Source organism: Centruroides sculpturatus, unplaced genomic scaffold, assembly GCF_000671375.1.
Source record: "Centruroides sculpturatus isolate CEXI.00-Female unplaced genomic scaffold, Cexi_2.0 scaffold19, whole genome shotgun sequence".
In the NCBI taxonomy this organism is placed as follows: domain Eukaryota; kingdom Metazoa; phylum Arthropoda; class Arachnida; order Scorpiones; family Buthidae; genus Centruroides; species Centruroides sculpturatus.
This window is the reverse complement of record NW_019386694.1, coordinates 1,353,911-1,375,367: the sequence shown is the minus strand read 5'-3', so window position 1 is coordinate 1,375,367 and position 21,457 is coordinate 1,353,911. Positions and strand designations below refer to the sequence as shown.

The 21,457-nt window shown below is 25.8% G+C and overlaps 1 protein-coding gene across 1 annotated transcript; it reads left to right on the top strand.

Annotated features, from left to right (window-relative positions):
• Positions 1 to 625: 625 nt before the first annotated feature.
• LOC111615599 (KAT8 regulatory NSL complex subunit 1-like) lies at positions 626 to 14,784 on the top strand. The gene is made up of 4 exons (XM_023357005.1): positions 626 to 645; positions 3,957 to 4,093; positions 11,204 to 11,302; positions 14,542 to 14,784. The coding sequence occupies exons 1-4, from the start codon at positions 626 to 628 to the stop codon at positions 14,724 to 14,726; spliced, it is 441 nt and encodes a 146-aa protein (XP_023212773.1). The 3' UTR covers positions 14,727 to 14,784.
• The last annotated feature ends 6,673 nt before the right edge of the window (positions 14,785 to 21,457 follow it).

Genomic DNA, 21,457 nt, shown 5'->3' with positions numbered 1-21,457 from the left:
AATCTCAGTCATATTGGTTTATCTTAATTTCTTGTCTGAAATTTTGTTCTCTGTTCTGTATAATGTTAGGCAATTTTAATTGTGTCTAACTGATTCTGTTTAATTGAATTTTATGAATTAATTATCAAAGTATATGCAACATTAGTATTACTTTTTAAGTAATAAACTAGAACAAATTTTATTTTGTAGAAAAGTAATTCTATTAAATTCACATTTTTATTCTAAACAAGTTCAAAATTATACAATATAGTATATATTTTGCTATATTTTTTACACCTCATTTCTATTATTATATTGTATTCTATTTTGAAATTTACATTTCTGAAAAATTATTTTTAAAATTTTAATAATAATCTGTTAACATGTCATCACATATGAAATATTTTAATATTCAATCCATAAATATTGAAAAAGTCAAATAGATTAATTTTATTAATGTATAAAATCTGCTTGTTATGTTATGTATAGTGCTACCATCTGTTGGTCGAAAGTAAAACTATATTGATCATCAAAATATAGAATCAGAAACATAGAATACAATTTTATTAAGTAAAGATTGAATTATTAATTAATTCATCAATTTACTGCAATTTAACTAAACTTTAATGAGAATATTAGAGACAATATGGTCATTAATCAGAATTTGTTAGTAGAAAAAGACTATTCGGCATCTCTTTAATATTTAATAATTTAGAAGAATTACTTTGAGAAAGATAGTGTTAAGCAAGAGTGGCACTCATAAGATTTATTGTTTGTGTTAGTATAAACTAATTCAGAATGACAAATTTCTGTGAATTACAAATAAAGAATTTCAAGATACTTTGTTTATATAATGTTAGGTTATGTAATTTCATTTATATAATATATAATAGTTCCCTATTAGTTAAAACATAAATTGAACTTTATTGTTAATAATTTCTGTTTTGATTCATTATATCCATTTTAAGCATTATAATTTGTAAAAAATTTAAAAAGTAGCACTTTTTTATTTTGAAATGTTAAAGAAACTTAATTTAATTTTTGAAACAAAAAATAATTTTTTCAGTTTGAAAGATAAGACTCAAACACCAAATAATCCAACAAAACACAATAAATTTAATGAAAACTAATGTTTTCAACTATTTTGAGCAGTCAACTTCAGATCATATCTTGAGAGATATATAAAGTCTGTAGAAAAAATACTACCATCAATTTTAAGAACAGTGACACCCTCTTCCAGGCTTGGAGGTCATATTTTGAAGTCATGCTGAAATTTTTTTCATTTGTAAATGGCTGCAGTAAATCTTACTGCACCATCCAACCAGAGACTTGTTCTATCCTTTTTAAATATTTTATTATACATTATTATAAATCACTTAAATATTTTCTTCAAATTACTGTTCAATTTTAGAACATACGTTAACTTGAAGATGACTGCTCAAAGTAGTCTTAGTTCTTATTAAATTTATTGTTGCTTTTCCAGTTGTTATATATAACAGGGAAAGTATAGTGGTCAGTCAATAATTGTGTGAGTACTGGGGGTAAGGTCGAGGTCTTATCCCTTTACCAGCAACGGTTAGGTAATAACCACTAACACAGGGTCAGTAGATGGTATGTTTCTTCTTTGTGCATTTCCCGTGGTTCAGGATTAGCTTATCAGGTTGAATGGGAGTGAGAGGGCCATCGGTAAAATGTAGGCAATACTCAAGAAACAGACACCATAAGTAATTAAGAAAAATCAAAATTTTAATGAATAATTAAATTTAACTAATAACAACAAAATGGTTACACGATTTCCAGAGACAACGGTTGACAATCAAGTGCTTACTCCGGACCGAGAGGGTATGCGAACCATCCTAGTTTACCGATAACAGTTCATCACACTGAGAGAGAGAGTTTACAAAAGTTTGAGAACTATCCTACCTCTTTCCCTCTTCTAGTGACTTCAAGAATTGATTGGGTTTTGGTGAGCGAGCCGATGTTGGAGAACTTTTGAGGAGAATCTGCACAGTCTAAAGGATTTCTAGGAGACAAGCGCAACTTGGAGGGGTGCACAGAGTAAAAATGATTTTGGAGAGATGATTGTGCCGAAGTGGGGTGTATCAGCTTTATATTCATTTTGGCCTGGAAAATGATTATGTGATTGAGTGTTGTTGAAGACGAAGGTTGAATTTGCAGGTGTTGGGTCAGAGGTGATCCAGGGAGATAAAGAGAAGGTGTCGAAATTGGACGTAGAATGTAATCTTTGGTTTGTGCAATGTTAGATTCAGCCTGTTTATGTGGGTGAATGTTGACATTCTCATCCCTTTAACTGTAAATTGTTATCCTTTCTTAGTGGTTGTTGATGAGAAGACAACATTTAATACTTTTTCCCCTGTGATGTTTTCTTAATGATCGTGAAGGGAAATTAGGCTTAAAATTTTCGTAAAATATAGCAAAATCAAGGGCTCGGTCTCAATTGATTCCCCAGATTTTTACATTTTTTTTTTACTCAGGTTCTTTAAATGTTAAGAAATGCAAACAAAACATTGGGGATTTTTTCTGTATGTATGGATGTTTGTGTGTGTGTGATACAGTTTTGTTCACCTGCTCCTATGTTTTTTGTCAAAAATTTCTGAAATTTTTCAAGATCTTTGTGTATAAGGAAAATTGATACTGTTAAATTTTGTGGTTAAAGATCAAGGGGTGTCATATCTTGAGTAGATTGAATTTAATGAAGATTTTTCTCATTATTATTATTTACTATTTGACAAGACTATGTCTTGTCTCTAAAATTGCACTGCTGTCAATGGCTGCACACCTTAGAGGTATGAAGGAGGAGTACATATCAGGAGTTGCAATTTGGCATAGAGTATTTGGTGCCCAAATCATGCACACATAAAAAAAAACAGACTTGTAGATAGTCAGGGGACCAAGAACTAGGTCAGAATAAAATACAAAAGGCTGAAACTGTTTCTACAAACAGGCAAGATTTGCACTCTTTGAGACATAGTCTCGTCCCAAGAATGGCTTTGCCATTTTACTTGTTTTTTTTTTTTTTTTTTTTTTTTTTTTTTTTTTTTTTTTTTTTTTTTTTTTTTTTTTTTTTTTTTTTTTTTTTTTTTTTTTTTTTTTTTTTTTTTTTTTTTTTTTTTTTTTTTTTTTTTTTTTTTTTTTTTTTTTTTTTTTTTTTTTTTTTTTTTTTTTTTTTTTTTTTTTTTTTTTTTTTTTTTTTTTTTTTTTTTTTTTTTTTTTTTTTTTTTTTTTTTTTTTTTTTTTTTTTTTTTTTTTTTTTTTTTTTTTTTTTTTTTTTTTTTTTTTTTTTTTTTTTTTTTTTTTTTTTTTTTTTTTTTTTTTTTTTTTTTTTTTTTTTTTTTTTTTTTTTTTTTTTTTTTTTTTTTTTTTTTTTTTTTTTTTTTTTTTTTTTTTTTTTTTTTTTTTTTTTTTTTTTTTTTTTTTTTTTTTTTTTTTTTTTTTTTTTTTTTTTTTTTTTTTTTTTTTTTTTTTTTTTTTTTTTTTTTTTTTTTTTTTTTTTTTTTTTTTTTTTTTTTTTTTTTTTTTTTTTTTTTTTTTTTTTTTTTTTTTTTTTTTTTTTTTTTTTTTTTTTTTTTTTTTTTTTTTTTTTTTTTTTTTTTTTTTTTTTTTTTTTTTTTTTTTTTTTTTTTTTTTTTTTTTTTTTTNTAACTATAATTATAGTATAAAAATTAAATAGATGATATGAGAGTTTAAGGTAACTGATTGGAGGATAGGAATATATTGAATACAATATAAAATTATGAAATTGTAACATCTGTATGTATGCTTTTAAAAATAATACTCTCAGAAATATTTATTTAGTTTGTCATTTTTGTTTTACTTAATTGCTAAATTAACTTAAAAATTTATTGGTAATATATTTATCAACAGTATAAATTTCTAATGATACAATAAAATTTTAAAATATTTAATGTAATTTAGTTATTATAACAAAATATTAATCAAATTATAAAATTTTTTAGTAAAAGGCATCTTTCATCAATATCATCATCCTCATCCTCCTCTTCTACATTTTCATTATCATCTGCATCATCCCAGCACCAAAAGAAACGACATAAACAAGCAAAGAGAATAGCAGAAATGCTTTTTTCATCATCAGGTATTAGATTTAAACTTTTATTGTTTTTGTGATAAAATATTATATTAGATTCTTGACTGTCATATATTATGTACAGTATTTTATTTTATTTAAGATCAAATTAGAATTGATTCTCAAAAATTTACAAAGGATAATTAAAATATAGACCATACAATAAGTAAAAGTGTTTTTAAAAATTACAAATTGAAAATTTTTATTAAAAAAAACTAAGCTTCATTGTGATTTATATACTATAAAATATATTCTAATACAAAAATTGTGGAATAATTTAAGATTTTTATTAGCAAAATTCAATTAGTTCATACAAATAGACTCAAATATGTAAACACAAAAAAGCAAATATTAGTTTCCTTGACTTGTAATAATAATTGTAGCAGACTTTTTGGAAAGTTAATCTTTGTTTCACAAATAAATATTTGGATATAGTGTTTTACTATAAACCTTTTTTTTTTTTAATTCATATCTTATCATATATTAAAGAGAGGTTGTGAATACTTTTAAGTTCATAAAAACTATATAAATTATTCTTTTTTTCTTACCTATTATCTCTATAAACCTTCATTTCAAATTGCAAACAAAAATATACAATTTTATTTTAGACTTTTTAAGAAAGAATCTAATTTTTTGAGTTAGGTAGAAGTAGAAATAGTTGATTATATGGATAAATTTATTTATTTTTATCATATATATCATAATGCATATCAATATTTTTATTAAATAATGCAAGATAGACACTTCTTAACCATATATTCTAATTGATCAAAAACAGAAATATTTTTAGCCTTTCTCTTGTTTATAAGGTGAAAAACAGCTTTAAATGAGCTTAAAATGAGCTTTAAAAGTTTGAAAAAGATATAAAAATGTTATGTGTGTCTCTGATTAATTTTAGACTTTTTAGCTTAAAATTAATGAGAAGAATAAGTAGAAAAATTATTCTTGTCTCATGAAATTTACAATTAGCTTGTACTGGTTTATGTATAGTGTGTTTGAATCTAAAAACATTGTGTAAAAAATTAAAGTTTGAAAAGAAATGAATGAAGATAGAAAACAAATAGTAGTAGTGAGAAGAAAACAGAGAATTAAACTCTTAAATTAAGGAATCATTGTTAGTTATATGGATAGAGGTAAAGCAATACAACAGTTATGGTTGTTGTTGTGTTTTATCTTATAAATCATTATATTTTTTGATTCTTGATACTAGCTACTCAGTGAGCATTCACTGGATGATTTCATTCTACATTCTAATTATCAAAGACCTTTGTAACAAGGCAAAATTGTATATTCTCTTAATGCTGTTTTTTCCATGTAATTTAATTATAGTTAATATGCTCTTGTTAATAAATACGTCTGTCGAACTTGACCTACTTTTTGAATATAAAATTTTGAATGAATATTTATTTTTTCATTTATTGTTCTAGACTGAATCAAAAAGCTTTGCAGAATTGTGTTTTCAAAATGCTATAACTGTTTTTTCATCTTAGTTTGTTATTTACATTTCACAGAAATACAAGTATCTCTCATACAACACTGTACTTCTACAACACAGTTTGAAAATTGTGGATATCTCCTGTACAACATGACTTTCGGTTTTGCTCTAACATGGTTTTGGAAATTCTCTGTTGAAAATTTCACAATTTTTAAGTGTAAACTTCAATATTAAAAATTTTTATTCAAGTAAACACACAAGTTATCTCAAATTTGCCCATGGATTTTAGAATGTTGAAATTTTCAAATTACTTTGTGCTTTTTGTCAGGTTTACTCTAATGAAAACAGATAGGAAAGTTAGTACAATTTTTTTCTTCCTTGTCTTATGAACCGTGTGTCATTATTGATTTCAGACCTTAGCCCTTAAGACTGTCACTGTGTTTTCTTTTCATAGATTGATCTTCGTATCTAGTAAAGTTTAAATAAACATTTATAGGTAAGTGTTATTAAATTTTTTTCAACTGTAGGTAAGCAATCATTCATAAAATGACAAACGAAATACGGCAGTATCTCAGTACTTGATTGAACAAATGTGACTTGCTAGAACAAATGTTTAATTAATAACATATTTTTATTTTGTCATCCATAAAAAAATTTTTTATGATAAATATAAAATATGAAAATGTATCTTATACTTCTGATCAAGATCAGCAAAAAAGCTGAGATGGCAATGATACTTTGTAAAAAGAAAACATCCTTGCTTAAATAAAATTAATATTAACATGTAATACAGTTAATATTACATAATTACATAATTGGCCAGATGGATGAAAAGTAAGATGTCTGTGTATCACCGATTCCTTTTAATTGGATGTTTGTGTTTTTAAACGGCTTTTTTTACCTCTGGCGGCATGAAGCCTAAAAAGGAAGGCCTGTCGCCATAGATGTGTATGTGTAAAGTCTGGAATACAAAATAAATGGTGGCCCCTTTTGGACAGACTTGTCTTCAATGATTAATGTAATACAGTACTTTTAATTGTGATTGTTAGTTAATTATTGATTGGAAATAAATTATCGATTGCTTTAATAAACGTATTTCTCTTAGTAATGAAAAAGAATAGTATACTTTTGTATGATGTAACCCTATGTTTTGAGTTAGTTCTTTGTTTCATATAGAATAGATTCGCATAATGTTGCACTTTTTTGAAATGTAACTATTGTGTTATATGAGAGATACCTGTACATTAACCGGACAATGTCACATATATAACAGGGAATTTTAAAGACAATCAAATTAGATTTCTGGATTTTGTTGGAAGAATGTTCCTAGATTTGTCTACATTCAAACAATGGAAAGAGTCTAATCTGAAAGATAGTAACCAAAAAAAGATGGTTGGGCCAAACAAAGACCTAAAAACTATTAAGAATATTCAACTGGAGAATAGTGACAAACAGAAATCTGGAGAAAAGGTTGTATCTGCAGCACAGAACTCAAGGCTCACGGTGCTAGCAAGCTAATGATAGGATTTTTTTATTACAAATCAAGAAATTGCCATTTTATTGGCAAGTCATGACTCTGGTTTGTTTTATATTTGATAAAAGCACTTACTTTATTCCTAAGTACAAATAACAAGTTGACTGTTGCTATAATGTGACAAACACTATCTGCATTTTATCTCTCAGGATCTCTAGAAAATTCTGCATTCTTGCTAAGGCTTGTTTATTTAACTTAGCTTGCAGGAGTAAAATTTGACAGCAGGAAATTAACCAAGCACCTATTATTGTATAGGGAACGATCAGGAATTACAACTGGTTAATTAAAATGAGACCACTTGGGGGAAAATTGAAATATACACTTATATGAGGAATTTTCTGACTGTTCACTTAAGGGAGTTGTTCACTAAGAGAAATTTTACTGTACTTGTTTTTATTTTCTTTTATAAAAGTTTTTGCAATATATAAATGTTTTACTAATGCTATGTATTTTGTAAAATCTGTACTAAATTTTATAAATTACTTTATTATTATTAAATTTGATGACTTGTAAGACAGACCCTGTGTCTTATAAGTGAGCTGTATGTCTTATGTGTGTTGTACTGCCATATGATAATGATGATGATGATGATGATAATCATCATCATTATCATATGGCAATCAGATTTAAGATTTCAGATTTAACATATGATAATAGTGATGATGATTATCATCATCATTATTATCATATGTTAAATCTTTATTTACATCATTATTAACATATGATAATGATGATTATCATCATCATTATCATATGTTAAATCTGAAAAAGTAAATTTATTTCTTCTTTTAACTGAAGATTATGAATCAACACATGATTTGATGCAATGAAATTTTATTGTGCCTTAAAAATATAACTAAGTACTCTTCCTTCATCAGATAGCATTCTACAATTATATTGTAGAATAATATCTGATGAAGTTTGGGAGTTCAGATGCAAAAGGTAATATATCCTTTTTTTTTTTTTTTTAAATTGAAGTAAAGAATTTATCTGTGATCAAAAAGGAAGTGACATTTACATCATTAAATTATAATTTACTAAAAAGTAACAGATCTCATATTTTCTTACAAAATATGACTGCTCAGTGCAAATAGTAACATATCCAGAGCATAAACTTGATTAAAATCTAAGCAATGTGTCAATTTTTTCTTGATGGACATATTAGGTTTTGTACCAGATCTCCTCATTTAGAAACTATAAACATAAATAAAAATTGGTTTAAAAATTAAGAAGAAAGTTGAAATTAAAGAAAATATGATACTGAAATATTGCTTTTCTTAAAATTTATAAGGTTATCAATCCTGTCTATATATAATTTTTTATATAGGTAAAGTCCAAAAGTTAACAAAATTGAAACTTAGTAATGTTGAAATTTAACATTCACAAAACTGGAACAGTCTGTTCATATAATATGACATATTCATATATGAAATACCTTTTTCTCTGTAGGACAAAGATTGTTTTTTGTTGTCAAAATGCATACTAGTCTTCTGCATATTGTTAAATTTAATGTTGAATAAACATATATTACTATATGATAAGTCTGTTGTTGGTTATGTTTGAATCATATGTTTAATTGATTCGAACAGTCTATTTCTAAGTTAATTTGAAATTAATTTATCAACAAATATTGGAGGTAGCTGAAGTCATCATCTCATGAGAATTTCAATTATTAATAATATGGAAACTTATTCTAATTATTCTTGAAATGTGAGCTCTTTCTATTATCAAATTTATATACTGATTGAAAGATATTACATTTTCCATTATTTATTGGTTATATTAAGCAGGTTTACTGCTGTTTATATATGAAGGTAAATAATTTTAAGTTAGAGGTGAGCAAATACTTATATACTAAAACAATTCAAGATCTCAAATATTATGTTGATTAAAAAAAACTTTGAATACTACAAATACCTTCAGTATTGCTCCTTACATACATTCACAGTAGGCAGATCCAGAAGTAAGCAAAGGGGAGGCTAACTTAAAAATTTTAAATATTTTTAATTTTTAAGTTGTTAAGTATCTTTTAACACATACATGACAGTTGTATTGTGGAAGATCTGATAAACCATATTTGCCATCATAAGTGTTTGTTTGAACTTCCAAATGTTGTTCTTAAAAACAGATTTTAATTTTGTCTCAATGGTATTCTCTTGTAAATGCCACTGTGTACAGAAAACCAGAGGTGCTGAAGAGGTGCTAATTTGTGAGAAAAGCAGTAGGCTAGATCTTGAATGTTCTCAAATTCTTGTTTTCTTAGATAGAAATCTGCAGTGAGTGAGAATGAAAACAATTATCTGATTAATTAATCTATTGTGATTGAGATAAGAGTACCTAGAAAAGCAATAATTTATAAGTCTAAGTTAAAAGTTTGAAGTTTCATTTCTTAAAATTTAGGAAATCTTTATTTTTTGTTTTTCTTTATTAATTTATTAATACCTTAAAATAAATTACAAATTAATAATAAATGTGCAATATAAATAAATTGCTGACCTAAAGTTATATAAGGTAATTAAGTTCACTAAGTATTCTGAGTATTTGAATAGCCAAGAACTAGTTAGTATTCAAATTTCAGAAAAGCAATATTTACCCATCTCCATTTTAAATACATTTTAATTTACTAAAATATGCCAACATGAAAAGACAAATATAAGAATAAGAATTGAGTTTTATAAAATCCTAGATATATCAGAAAATAACAATATACAGTGGTACCTCAGGATATGAATGCCCCAGCATACGAAATTTTCAGGATACGACATGAAATTCGAACATATTTTTACTTCACGATACAAACAAAAACTCACCATACAATGTTACATTAGTTCGCTTCATTTTGCTCGGTTTGCTTCGTCGTGGAAGGATCTCGCTCAATAAAGGAAATCTGAGGTATTATCAGAAAGTGGCTGATTTTATTGAAAAGAAACATCCCAAAAAGATTCACACTAGCCATATTGCTACTGGGAGTAATGACATTTGCCTAAGTTATTTTAGAAAAATTTTAAAAAGTAGGCAAAGCCAAACCTCTTTAGATAGATATTTTACCAAGCGACCTCTATCCAGTGAAAGTGCTGGTGGAAGTGAAGGAAAGAAAGCAAAAAGCAGTGAATAAAAATTTAAAAAATCTATATAAAATAACACTAATTCTTTTTATCTTTTCTAAGTTATTTTTAAGTTATTGTTACATTATATTATGTAAGTTAAGTTTTTGTAGTCATCCCTTCTCCCTCTCTTCCGCCACCAGTTTACACCTCCACTGTAGTCTATCCTCAAAGTTAAAAGTTAAAGTGCAAATAAAACTACATTTTTTTAATCAATTATTATACTATTATGGTTATTTATACATTTACAAATACAAAACGCATTTTTTGGTGTTTTCCTTACTATAATTATTTTTTTTCAATGCACTACTTAGCTTTAATTTGAGTGTGTTTTTCGTGTTGGAACGAATTATTTAGTTTTACATGTGATAGTATGGGGAAAAATGATTCACCTTACGACATTTTCATGATATGATCTCAGTTTTGGAACGGATTAATTTTGTATCCTGAGGTACCACTGTATACTAAAGTAAAACTTTATTTTTTTTAAGTAAAAATGCAAATACTATTTTTCATACTTTTTAAAAGTACATGTAGCTACATGTTCATTACTAGAATGTAATATTCTGATTGTACTTATATCTAAAGTGATTTTAAAATAATGTAAATAATTTAGCATCAATGTTTAAAAATTTTAATCAAGAATTCTGCTTATTCAAATGGTAGCTTTGACATTTCCTTGGAGGCTACATCAACTTTATATTAATAATTACATAGAAAAGACAACAACAAAAATTAAAAAGGCTTTGCTTTGCTTTAAGAACTTTTGATGATTAGAATGTATACTAAAATAAACTGGTGAATTTTCTGAGTAGCAAGTATCAGAAAATATTTTTCAAATTTTTATATTTTTACAGATATAGAACAGACTAATAATCATAAATACTAGTTTGAGACTGTATTTTTTGTTTTTGTTGTTATTAATGTGACAATTTATATAAATCCCATTTATTCGGTGTATGTTTTTGTTATGTATTTGAGTCTATTGTATACATTTATTAAATTTGATTTGTGCAGAATTTTAATTTTTGTTTTAAAATTTTAAGGTTCAGCTAAAAAACAAAAAGATCAAAATCAGAGTTTAAACTCTTCTCCAAATAATTCAAGACCATGTTCACCAAATCTTTACTCTTTTACTCAAGATGGTATGTAATGATTAAAATTTAAATTTTTTAAAATTTCAAATGAATATAATAAATAGTTCTGTTCAATATTAGTACTGGTTATATTTGAATAATAGCCATGACTACTATTTTAAATTGCATATTTTTCTCTGTATTTACTATTCAAGGGTGGCTATTATTTCTTTTGCACATATCTGTTTGTGTTCATTTATTAATAAAGTAGTTAAATATTTATTTATAAAAGTTTTAATTTTTAAAACAAAGTATACTTGAAATGGCAACTGGTATTTTTCTTTGTAATGACTAATTTCATTTTCTATTAAAGTTTGTTTCTTAAATAAATAAATATGGCACCTACCTATAGTACTTTATGGTACTTATTAATTTTACATTATTTCCCTGTTTTCAGAATTCCTGTAAAGGTTATCATTTGAATAACATCAGTATTTAGCATAAAGGAAATAATTAAATATAAATGGATTATATATTTTTATAATCATACTTTATTACTATTTATAAATCTGGATTTCAAATTTTTTATATTAGAAAATATTTTTGTTTATGGTATAATTAATTACTTTTAATATTAAAAATATAAATAGTTTTATGCAGTTATTTTATTGTATTTCTACAATGCAGAATTGAAAATTATTCATCTTAAAAAATTTACTTTTCTACATTTCTATATAATATCGTGTTAACAAGTTTTGTTTGTTGTAATATTTATTTTGAGTTGTATTAAAACTTAAAGTAATTTTAAAAATTAAATTTGTGTGAATTAATGTAAAGTTTTTATTATAATTAGTACAACCATTGAATAGTTATTGTTTTCTCAAGTTTTGTCAATGTTTTCATTATCAAACAAATTCAGATCTCATTTCAAAGATTCAAACAAAATATAAAATGTATGTATTGGTCCAATATATTCTTTACATCTTTTAAATGATGAATTTTTACAACACAAGTTTAAAAATTTTCAAATTGTGTTATTGTTAATTATATTAAATTTATCCTTACAGAAGTTCTGAATGCAATATATAAATCAGATGAAAATAAATTATAGTTAAAATTAAATGAATTAATTGCTTTCAGTAACTATTATTTGTTAACTTGCAAGATTTCTTATTTTATATACCAGTTAAGTAAATGATTTGGAAATAATCATATATTATTTAATACATATCACATATCAAAAATTTCTGAAATATAAACATTTGTATTTGTAAGTGAAGCATCTGTTCCTTTTCACAAAAAGCAGAGATAGCATCTGGCAGCTAATAGATGAATTATTTGATTTCAAAAGAGGCCTCCATTTGGAAATAATTTTTCTGAAGGAAAAAGTTTATTCTTAAATTAAATTAATATTACATATCCATGTATTTCAAATGAGTTTTGATAAAGAAATACTTTCCAGATATTTATGGATCTAGATAACTTATTAAAACTTTTATAATTTGAAACAGAGAAGATTCAGTTTAAGATAAAGGAGTTAAAGATCAGACATACAGTAACTATCAGTATCAGTTTATTCTCAAATATTTCTAGATATCTTCAAAATATTTTTATCAGAATACAGATTTTTTTTTTTACAAATTATTTATTTTTGTAAATATAGAACACTAATATAAATATTCCAATTATATTTATTCTTTTGAATACATTTTATTTTGGCAAGTATAAATGGTTATTAGTTAAAGTCATAAATATAGCTTATTTAATTATTTCTTTAACAGGTCATCAAAATATAAAATCTGTTCTGTTACAGAAATAAAAATATACAGTATTTTATTATGAAGTGCAGAGAAAAATTTCTATATTTAACTTTTATTTATTTACTATATCTGTTCTTTTGTCACTAATTTTTATTGATTAATTTAAGTTGTTTCTGTATGCATATTATATTGTATTGTTGTATATGTAATAAATTTCACATTATTTGATTTGAAATTTTAAGTATTTAAAAAATTGTTCTCTTTAAGAATTTATGAATATGAATATTTGGAAATACAGTCACAAACACAAATACTGTGTTTGTGTTTGTGACTGTATTTCCAAATATTCATATTCATAAAATAACTGAGTGAAATAATCATTTTATGATACACATTGAAAATAATATGCAATTTTACAGATATTTCCAATATTGACAATATATATATTTGTTTTTTTTTTTAGCTTAGAAAGCCTAAAATTAAAGTGAAAGTACAGTAAGACCCCGCTTAACACAGGGATGCATTCCTAAATGACAAAGTGCTAAATGAAACAGCGTTAAATGAGGTCATTTTAACATAGAGTAAATAGAAAAAGGGGAACACGCAACCAAAAATAAACAAATTTTAATTTTAAATTAATATTATTTTTATTTTTATATTAATTTGCATAATAATATATGTTAAATAACACATAAACATATGCACACAGAAATTTACAGTTCATTTTTTGTGATGAAAGGCCTGGCTTTTCTGAAATTTGTGTTTTTTGCAATGTAGTTGCTTAGTTTCATTTGTCGCTTTTTTACTTTCCTAAAGCAAATGTCAGTAGCAAAAGATTGCATCCAAAATGCCTCATTTCGTTATTGCACTCCTGTCAAAATGGATCATGGATCATTTACTACAATTTGATCAACTATTTCAGTTATCGTTACCAAAGTTTTACTAAAGAAATCAGTAGAGAAATTTTTTGGATTCTTTGTTTTCAGAATCTCTGTTTTCCAATTCTACATGAATTCCTTGTTCTGCCAGTTCTTGAAGGTTGTCATAGATAAGACTGTCACCAGAAACCTGCAGTAACTTCTCAATATCCTGTTCATCTACATTTCCTAGTCCTTCTGTATTGATTAGGCTCTTCTCATTGAGAATTCTTGGATACCTTCAGCCATAACTTCTTCCACACTTCATTCATGCATTTATCAGTTAATTCTTGCCAAAAAAAGTCGACATTGCCTATGTCATCCATAATGTTATAAGGAAAGTACAGCGCTACAATAAATTGCCACCTTTTGCTGATTGGTTCATGTTTGGGAATAATCAATGAAATGCCACGATAAGTTGAATCGGCGTAAATTTTGAGCTTTTTTAGGCTTTGAGCAGACCGCATTATATCGAATTAACATTAAGTGGGGTCTTACTGTACTTAGATTTTAATGTTACAATAAAAAAATTAACGTTTTTTTAAAATTTATGTGTTCAGAAATTATGTGGTTATTAATCTTTGGGTATATTTTATCAAAAATATTTACATACATTATAAAAATTTTTCAGTTGTACCAAACTTCACTGGACGTAGACGCCGAGAGAGCGCCTTTGATATTAATAATATTGTCATTCCTTGTTGTATAGTACCAGCCATAAGGGTGGAGAAACTTCAGTATAAAGAAATATTAACACCCAAGTATGTATTTAAAATTGAATGTGATTACAAATACATATCAAAACTTCTTGAGTAATTTGATAATTTTATGTATATTAATCAGTTTTAAAGTAAGGTATGCTCTAATATATATTACAATTAACAAATACACTACTTGTAAATTTCCAATTATTGGAAAATACTTTTAACAGACAGTTAACATCTTTAAAGAAATTATTTGGTAAATATGGGTAGAATAAACTTATAAGGAATTTCATTAATCTNACCTATTATCTCTATAAACCTTCATTTCAAATTGCAAACAAAAATATACAATTTTATTTTAGACTTTTTAAGAAAGAATCTAATTTTTTGAGTTAGGTAGAAGTAGAAATAGTTGATTATATGGATAAATTTATTTATTTTTATCATATATATCATAATGCATATCAATATTTTTATTAAATAATGCAAGATAGACACTTCTTAACCATATATTCTAATTGATCAAAAACAGAAATATTTTTAGCCTTTCTCTTGTTTATAAGGTGAAAAACAGCTTTAAATGAGCTTAAAATGAGCTTTAAAAGTTTGAAAAAGATATAAAAATGTTATGTGTGTCTCTGATTAATTTTAGACTTTTTAGCTTAAAATTAATGAGAAGAATAAGTAGAAAAATTATTCTTGTCTCATGAAATTTACAATTAGCTTGTACTGGTTTATGTATAGTGTGTTTGAATCTAAAAACATTGTGTAAAAAATTAAAGTTTGAAAAGAAATGAATGAAGATAGAAAACAAATAGTAGTAGTGAGAAGAAAACAGAGAATTAAACTCTTAAATTAAGGAATCATTGTTAGTTATATGGATAGAGGTAAAGCAATACAACAGTTATGGTTGTTGTTGTGTTTTATCTTATAAATCATTATATTTTTTGATTCTTGATACTAGCTACTCAGTGAGCATTCACTGGATGATTTCATTCTACATTCTAATTATCAAAGACCTTTGTAACAAGGCAAAATTGTATATTCTCTTAATGCTGTTTTTTCCATGTAATTTAATTATAGTTAATATGCTCTTGTTAATAAATACGTCTGTCGAACTTGACCTACTTTTTGAATATAAAATTTTGAATGAATATTTATTTTTTCATTTATTGTTCTAGACTGAATCAAAAAGCTTTGCAGAATTGTGTTTTCAAAATGCTATAACTGTTTTTTCATCTTAGTTTGTTATTTACATTTCACAGAAATACAAGTATCTCTCATACAACACTGTACTTCTACAACACAGTTTGAAAATTGTGGATATCTCCTGTACAACATGACTTTCGGTTTTGCTCTAACATGGTTTTGGAAATTCTCTGTTGAAAATTTCACAATTTTTAAGTGTAAACTTCAATATTAAAAATTTTTATTCAAGTAAACACACAAGTTATCTCAAATTTGCCCATGGATTTTAGAATGTTGAAATTTTCAAATTACTTTGTGCTTTTTGTCAGGTTTACTCTAATGAAAACAGATAGGAAAGTTAGTACAATTTTTTTCTTCCTTGTCTTATGAACCGTGTGTCATTATTGATTTCAGACCTTAGCCCTTAAGACTGTCACTGTGTTTTCTTTTCATAGATTGATCTTCGTATCTAGTAAAGTTTAAATAAACATTTATAGGTAAGTGTTATTAAATTTTTTTCAACTGTAGGTAAGCAATCATTCATAAAATGACAAACGAAATACGGCAGTATCTCAGTACTTGATTGAACAAATGTGACTTGCTAGAACAAATGTTTAATTAATAACATATTTTTATTTTGTCATCCATAAAAAAATTTTTTATGATAAATATAAAATATGAAAATGTATCTTATACTTCTGATCAAGATCAGCAAAAAAGCTGAGATGGCAATGATACTTTGTAAAAAGAAAACATCCTTGCTTAAATAAAATTAATATTAACATGTAATACAGTTAATATTACATAATTACATAATTGGCCAGATGGATGAAAAGTAAGATGTCTGTGTATCACCGATTCCTTTTAATTGGATGTTTGTGTTTTTAAACGGCTTTTTTTACCTCTGGCGGCATGAAGCCTAAAAAGGAAGGCCTGTCGCCATAGATGTGTATGTGTAAAGTCTGGAATACAAAATAAATGGTGGCCCCTTTTGGACAGACTTGTCTTCAATGATTAATGTAATACAGTACTTTTAATTGTGATTGTTAGTTAATTATTGATTGGAAATAAATTATCGATTGCTTTAATAAACGTATTTCTCTTAGTAATGAAAAAGAATAGTATACTTTTGTATGATGTAACCCTATGTTTTGAGTTAGTTCTTTGTTTCATATAGAATAGATTCGCATAATGTTGCACTTTTTTGAAATGTAACTATTGTGTTATATGAGAGATACCTGTACATTAACCGGACAATGTCACATATATAACAGGGAATTTTAAAGACAATCAAATTAGATTTCTGGATTTTGTTGGAAGAATGTTCCTAGATTTGTCTACATTCAAACAATGGAAAGAGTCTAATCTGAAAGATAGTAACCAAAAAAAGATGGTTGGGCCAAACAAAGACCTAAAAACTATTAAGAATATTCAACTGGAGAATAGTGACAAACAGAAATCTGGAGAAAAGGTTGTATCTGCAGCACAGAACTCAAGGCTCACGGTGCTAGCAAGCTAATGATAGGATTTTTTTATTACAAATCAAGAAATTGCCATTTTATTGGCAAGTCATGACTCTGGTTTGTTTTATATTTGATAAAAGCACTTACTTTATTCCTAAGTACAAATAACAAGTTGACTGTTGCTATAATGTGACAAACACTATCTGCATTTTATCTCTCAGGATCTCTAGAAAATTCTGCATTCTTGCTAAGGCTTGTTTATTTAACTTAGCTTGCAGGAGTAAAATTTGACAGCAGGAAATTAACCAAGCACCTATTATTGTATAGGGAACGATCAGGAATTACAACTGGTTAATTAAAATGAGACCACTTGGGGGAAAATTGAAATATACACTTATATGAGGAATTTTCTGACTGTTCACTTAAGGGAGTTGTTCACTAAGAGAAATTTTACTGTACTTGTTTTTATTTTCTTTTATAAAAGTTTTTGCAATATATAAATGTTTTACTAATGCTATGTATTTTGTAAAATCTGTACTAAATTTTATAAATTACTTTATTATTATTAAATTTGATGACTTGTAAGACAGACCCTGTGTCTTATAAGTGAGCTGTATGTCTTATGTGTGTTGTACTGCCATATGATAATGATGATGATGATGATGATAATCATCATCATTATCATATGGCAATCAGATTTAAGATTTCAGATTTAACATATGATAATAGTGATGATGATTATCATCATCATTATTATCATATGTTAAATCTTTATTTACATCATTATTAACATATGATAATGATGATTATCATCATCATTATCATATGTTAAATCTGAAAAAGTAAATTTATTTCTTCTTTTAACTGAAGATTATGAATCAACACATGATTTGATGCAATGAAATTTTATTGTGCCTTAAAAATATAACTAAGTACTCTTCCTTCATCAGATAGCATTCTACAATTATATTGTAGAATAATATCTGATGAAGTTTGGGAGTTCAGATGCAAAAGGTAATATATCCTTTTTTTTTTTTTTTTAAATTGAAGTAAAGAATTTATCTGTGATCAAAAAGGAAGTGACATTTACATCATTAAATTATAATTTACTAAAAAGTAACAGATCTCATATTTTCTTACAAAATATGACTGCTCAGTGCAAATAGTAACATATCCAGAGCATAAACTTGATTAAAATCTAAGCAATGTGTCAATTTTTTCTTGATGGACATATTAGGTTTTGTACCAGATCTCCTCATTTAGAAACTATAAACATAAATAAAAATTGGTTTAAAAATTAAGAAGAAAGTTGAAATTAAAGAAAATATGATACTGAAATATTGCTTTTCTTAAAATTTATAAGGTTATCAATCCTGTCTATATATAATTTTTTATATAGGTAAAGTCCAAAAGTTAACAAAATTGAAACTTAGTAATGTTGAAATTTAACATTCACAAAACTGGAACAGTCTGTTCATATAATATGACATATTCATATATGAAATACCTTTTTCTCTGTAGGACAAAGATTGTTTTTTGTTGTCAAAATGCATACTAGTCTTCTGCATATTGTTAAATTTAATGTTGAATAAACATATATTACTATATGATAAGTCTGTTGTTGGTTATGTTTGAATCATATGTTTAATTGATTCGAACAGTCTATTTCTAAGTTAATTTGAAATTAATTTATCAACAAATATTGGAGGTAGCTGAAGTCATCATCTCATGAGAATTTCAATTATTAATAATATGGAAACTTATTCTAATTATTCTTGAAATGTGAGCTCTTTCTATTATCAAATTTATATACTGATTGAAAGATATTACATTTTCCATTATTTATTGGTTATATTAAGCAGGTTTACTGCTGTTTATATATGAAGGTAAATAATTTTAAGTTAGAGGTGAGCAAATACTTATATACTAAAACAATTCAAGATCTCAAATATTATGTTGATTAAAAAAAACTTTGAATACTACAAATACCTTCAGTATTGCTCCTTACATACATTCACAGTAGGCAGATCCAGAAGTAAGCAAAGGGGAGGCTAACTTAAAAATTTTAAATATTTTTAATTTTTAAGTTGTTAAGTATCTTTTAACACATACATGACAGTTGTATTGTGGAAGATCTGATAAACCATATTTGCCATCATAAGTGTTTGTTTGAACTTCCAAATGTTGTTCTTAAAAACAGATTTTAATTTTGTCTCAATGGTATTCTCTTGTAAATGCCACTGTGTACAGAAAACCAGAGGTGCTGAAGAGGTGCTAATTTGTGAGAAAAGCAGTAGGCTAGATCTTGAATGTTCTCAAATTCTTGTTTTCTTAGATAGAAATCTGCAGTGAGTGAGAATGAAAACAATTATCTGATTAATTAATCTATTGTGATTGAGATAAGAGTACCTAGAAAAGCAATAATTTATAAGTCTAAGTTAAAAGTTTGAAGTTTCATTTCTTAAAATTTAGGAAATCTTTATTTTTTGTTTTTCTTTATTAATTTATTAATACCTTAAAATAAATTACAAATTAATAATAAATGTGCAATATAAATAAATTGCTGACCTAAAGTTATATAAGGTAATTAAGTTCACTAAGTATTCTGAGTATTTGAATAGCCAAGAACTAGTTAGTATTCAAATTTCAGAAAAGCAATATTTACCCATCTCCATTTTAAATACATTTTAATTTACTAAAATATGCCAACATGAAAAGACAAATATAAGAATAAGAATTGAGTTTTATAAAATCCTAGATATATCAGAAAATAACAATATACAGTGGTACCTCAGGATATGAATGCCCCAGCATACGAAATTTTCAGGATACGACATGAAATTCGAACATATTTTTACTTCACGATACAAACAAAAACTCACCATACAATGTTACATTAGTTCGCTTCATTTTGCTCGGTTTGCTTCGTCGTGGAAGGATCTCGCTCAATAAAGGAAATCTGAGGTATTATCAGAAAGTGGCTGATTTTATTGAAAAGAAACATCCCAAAAAGATTCACACTAGCCATATTGCTACTGGGAGTAATGACATTTGCCTAAGTTATTTTAGAAAAATTTTAAAAAGTAGGCAAAGCCAAACCTCTTTAGATAGATATTTTACCAAGCGACCTCTATCCAGTGAAAGTGCTGGTGGAAGTGAAGGAAAGAAAGCAAAAAGCAGTGAATAAAAATTTAAAAAATCTATATAAAATAACACTAATTCTTTTTATCTTTTCTAAGTTATTTTTAAGTTATTGTTACATTATATTATGTAAGTTAAGTTTTTGTAGTCATCCCTTCTCCCTCTCTTCCGCCACCAGTTTACACCTCCACTGTAGTCTATCCTCAAAGTTAAAAGTTAAAGTGCAAATAAAACTACATTTTTTTAATCAATTATTATACTATTATGGTTATTTATACATTTACAAATACAAAACGCATTTTTTGGTGTTTTCCTTACTATAATTATTTTTTTTCAATGCACTACTTAGCTTTAATTTGAGTGTGTTTTTCGTGTTGGAACGAATTATTTAGTTTTACATGTGATAGTATGGGGAAAAATGATTCACCTTACGACATTTTCATGATATGATCTCAGTTTTGGAACGGATTAATTTTGTATCCTGAGGTACCACTGTATACTAAAGTAAAACTTTATTTTTTTTAAGTAAAAATGCAAATACTATTTTTCATACTTTTTAAAAGTACATGTAGCTACATGTTCATTACTAGAATGTAATATTCTGATTGTACTTATATCTAAAGTGATTTTAAAATAATGTAAATAATTTAGCATCAATGTTTAAAAATTTTAATCAAGAATTCTGCTTATTCAAATGGTAGCTTTGACATTTCCTTGGAGGCTACATCAACTTTATATTAATAATTACATAGAAAAGACAACAACAAAAATTAAAAAGGCTTTGCTTTGCTTTAAGAACTTTTGATGATTAGAATGTATACTAAAATAAACTGGTGAATTTTCTGAGTAGCAAGTATCAGAAAATATTTTTCAAATTTTTATATTTTTACAGATATAGAACAGACTAATAATCATAAATACTAGTTTGAGACTGTATTTTTTGTTTTTGTTGTTATTAATGTGACAATTTATATAAATCCCATTTATTCGGTGTATGTTTTTGTTATGTATTTGAGTCTATTGTATACATTTATTAAATTTGATTTGTGCA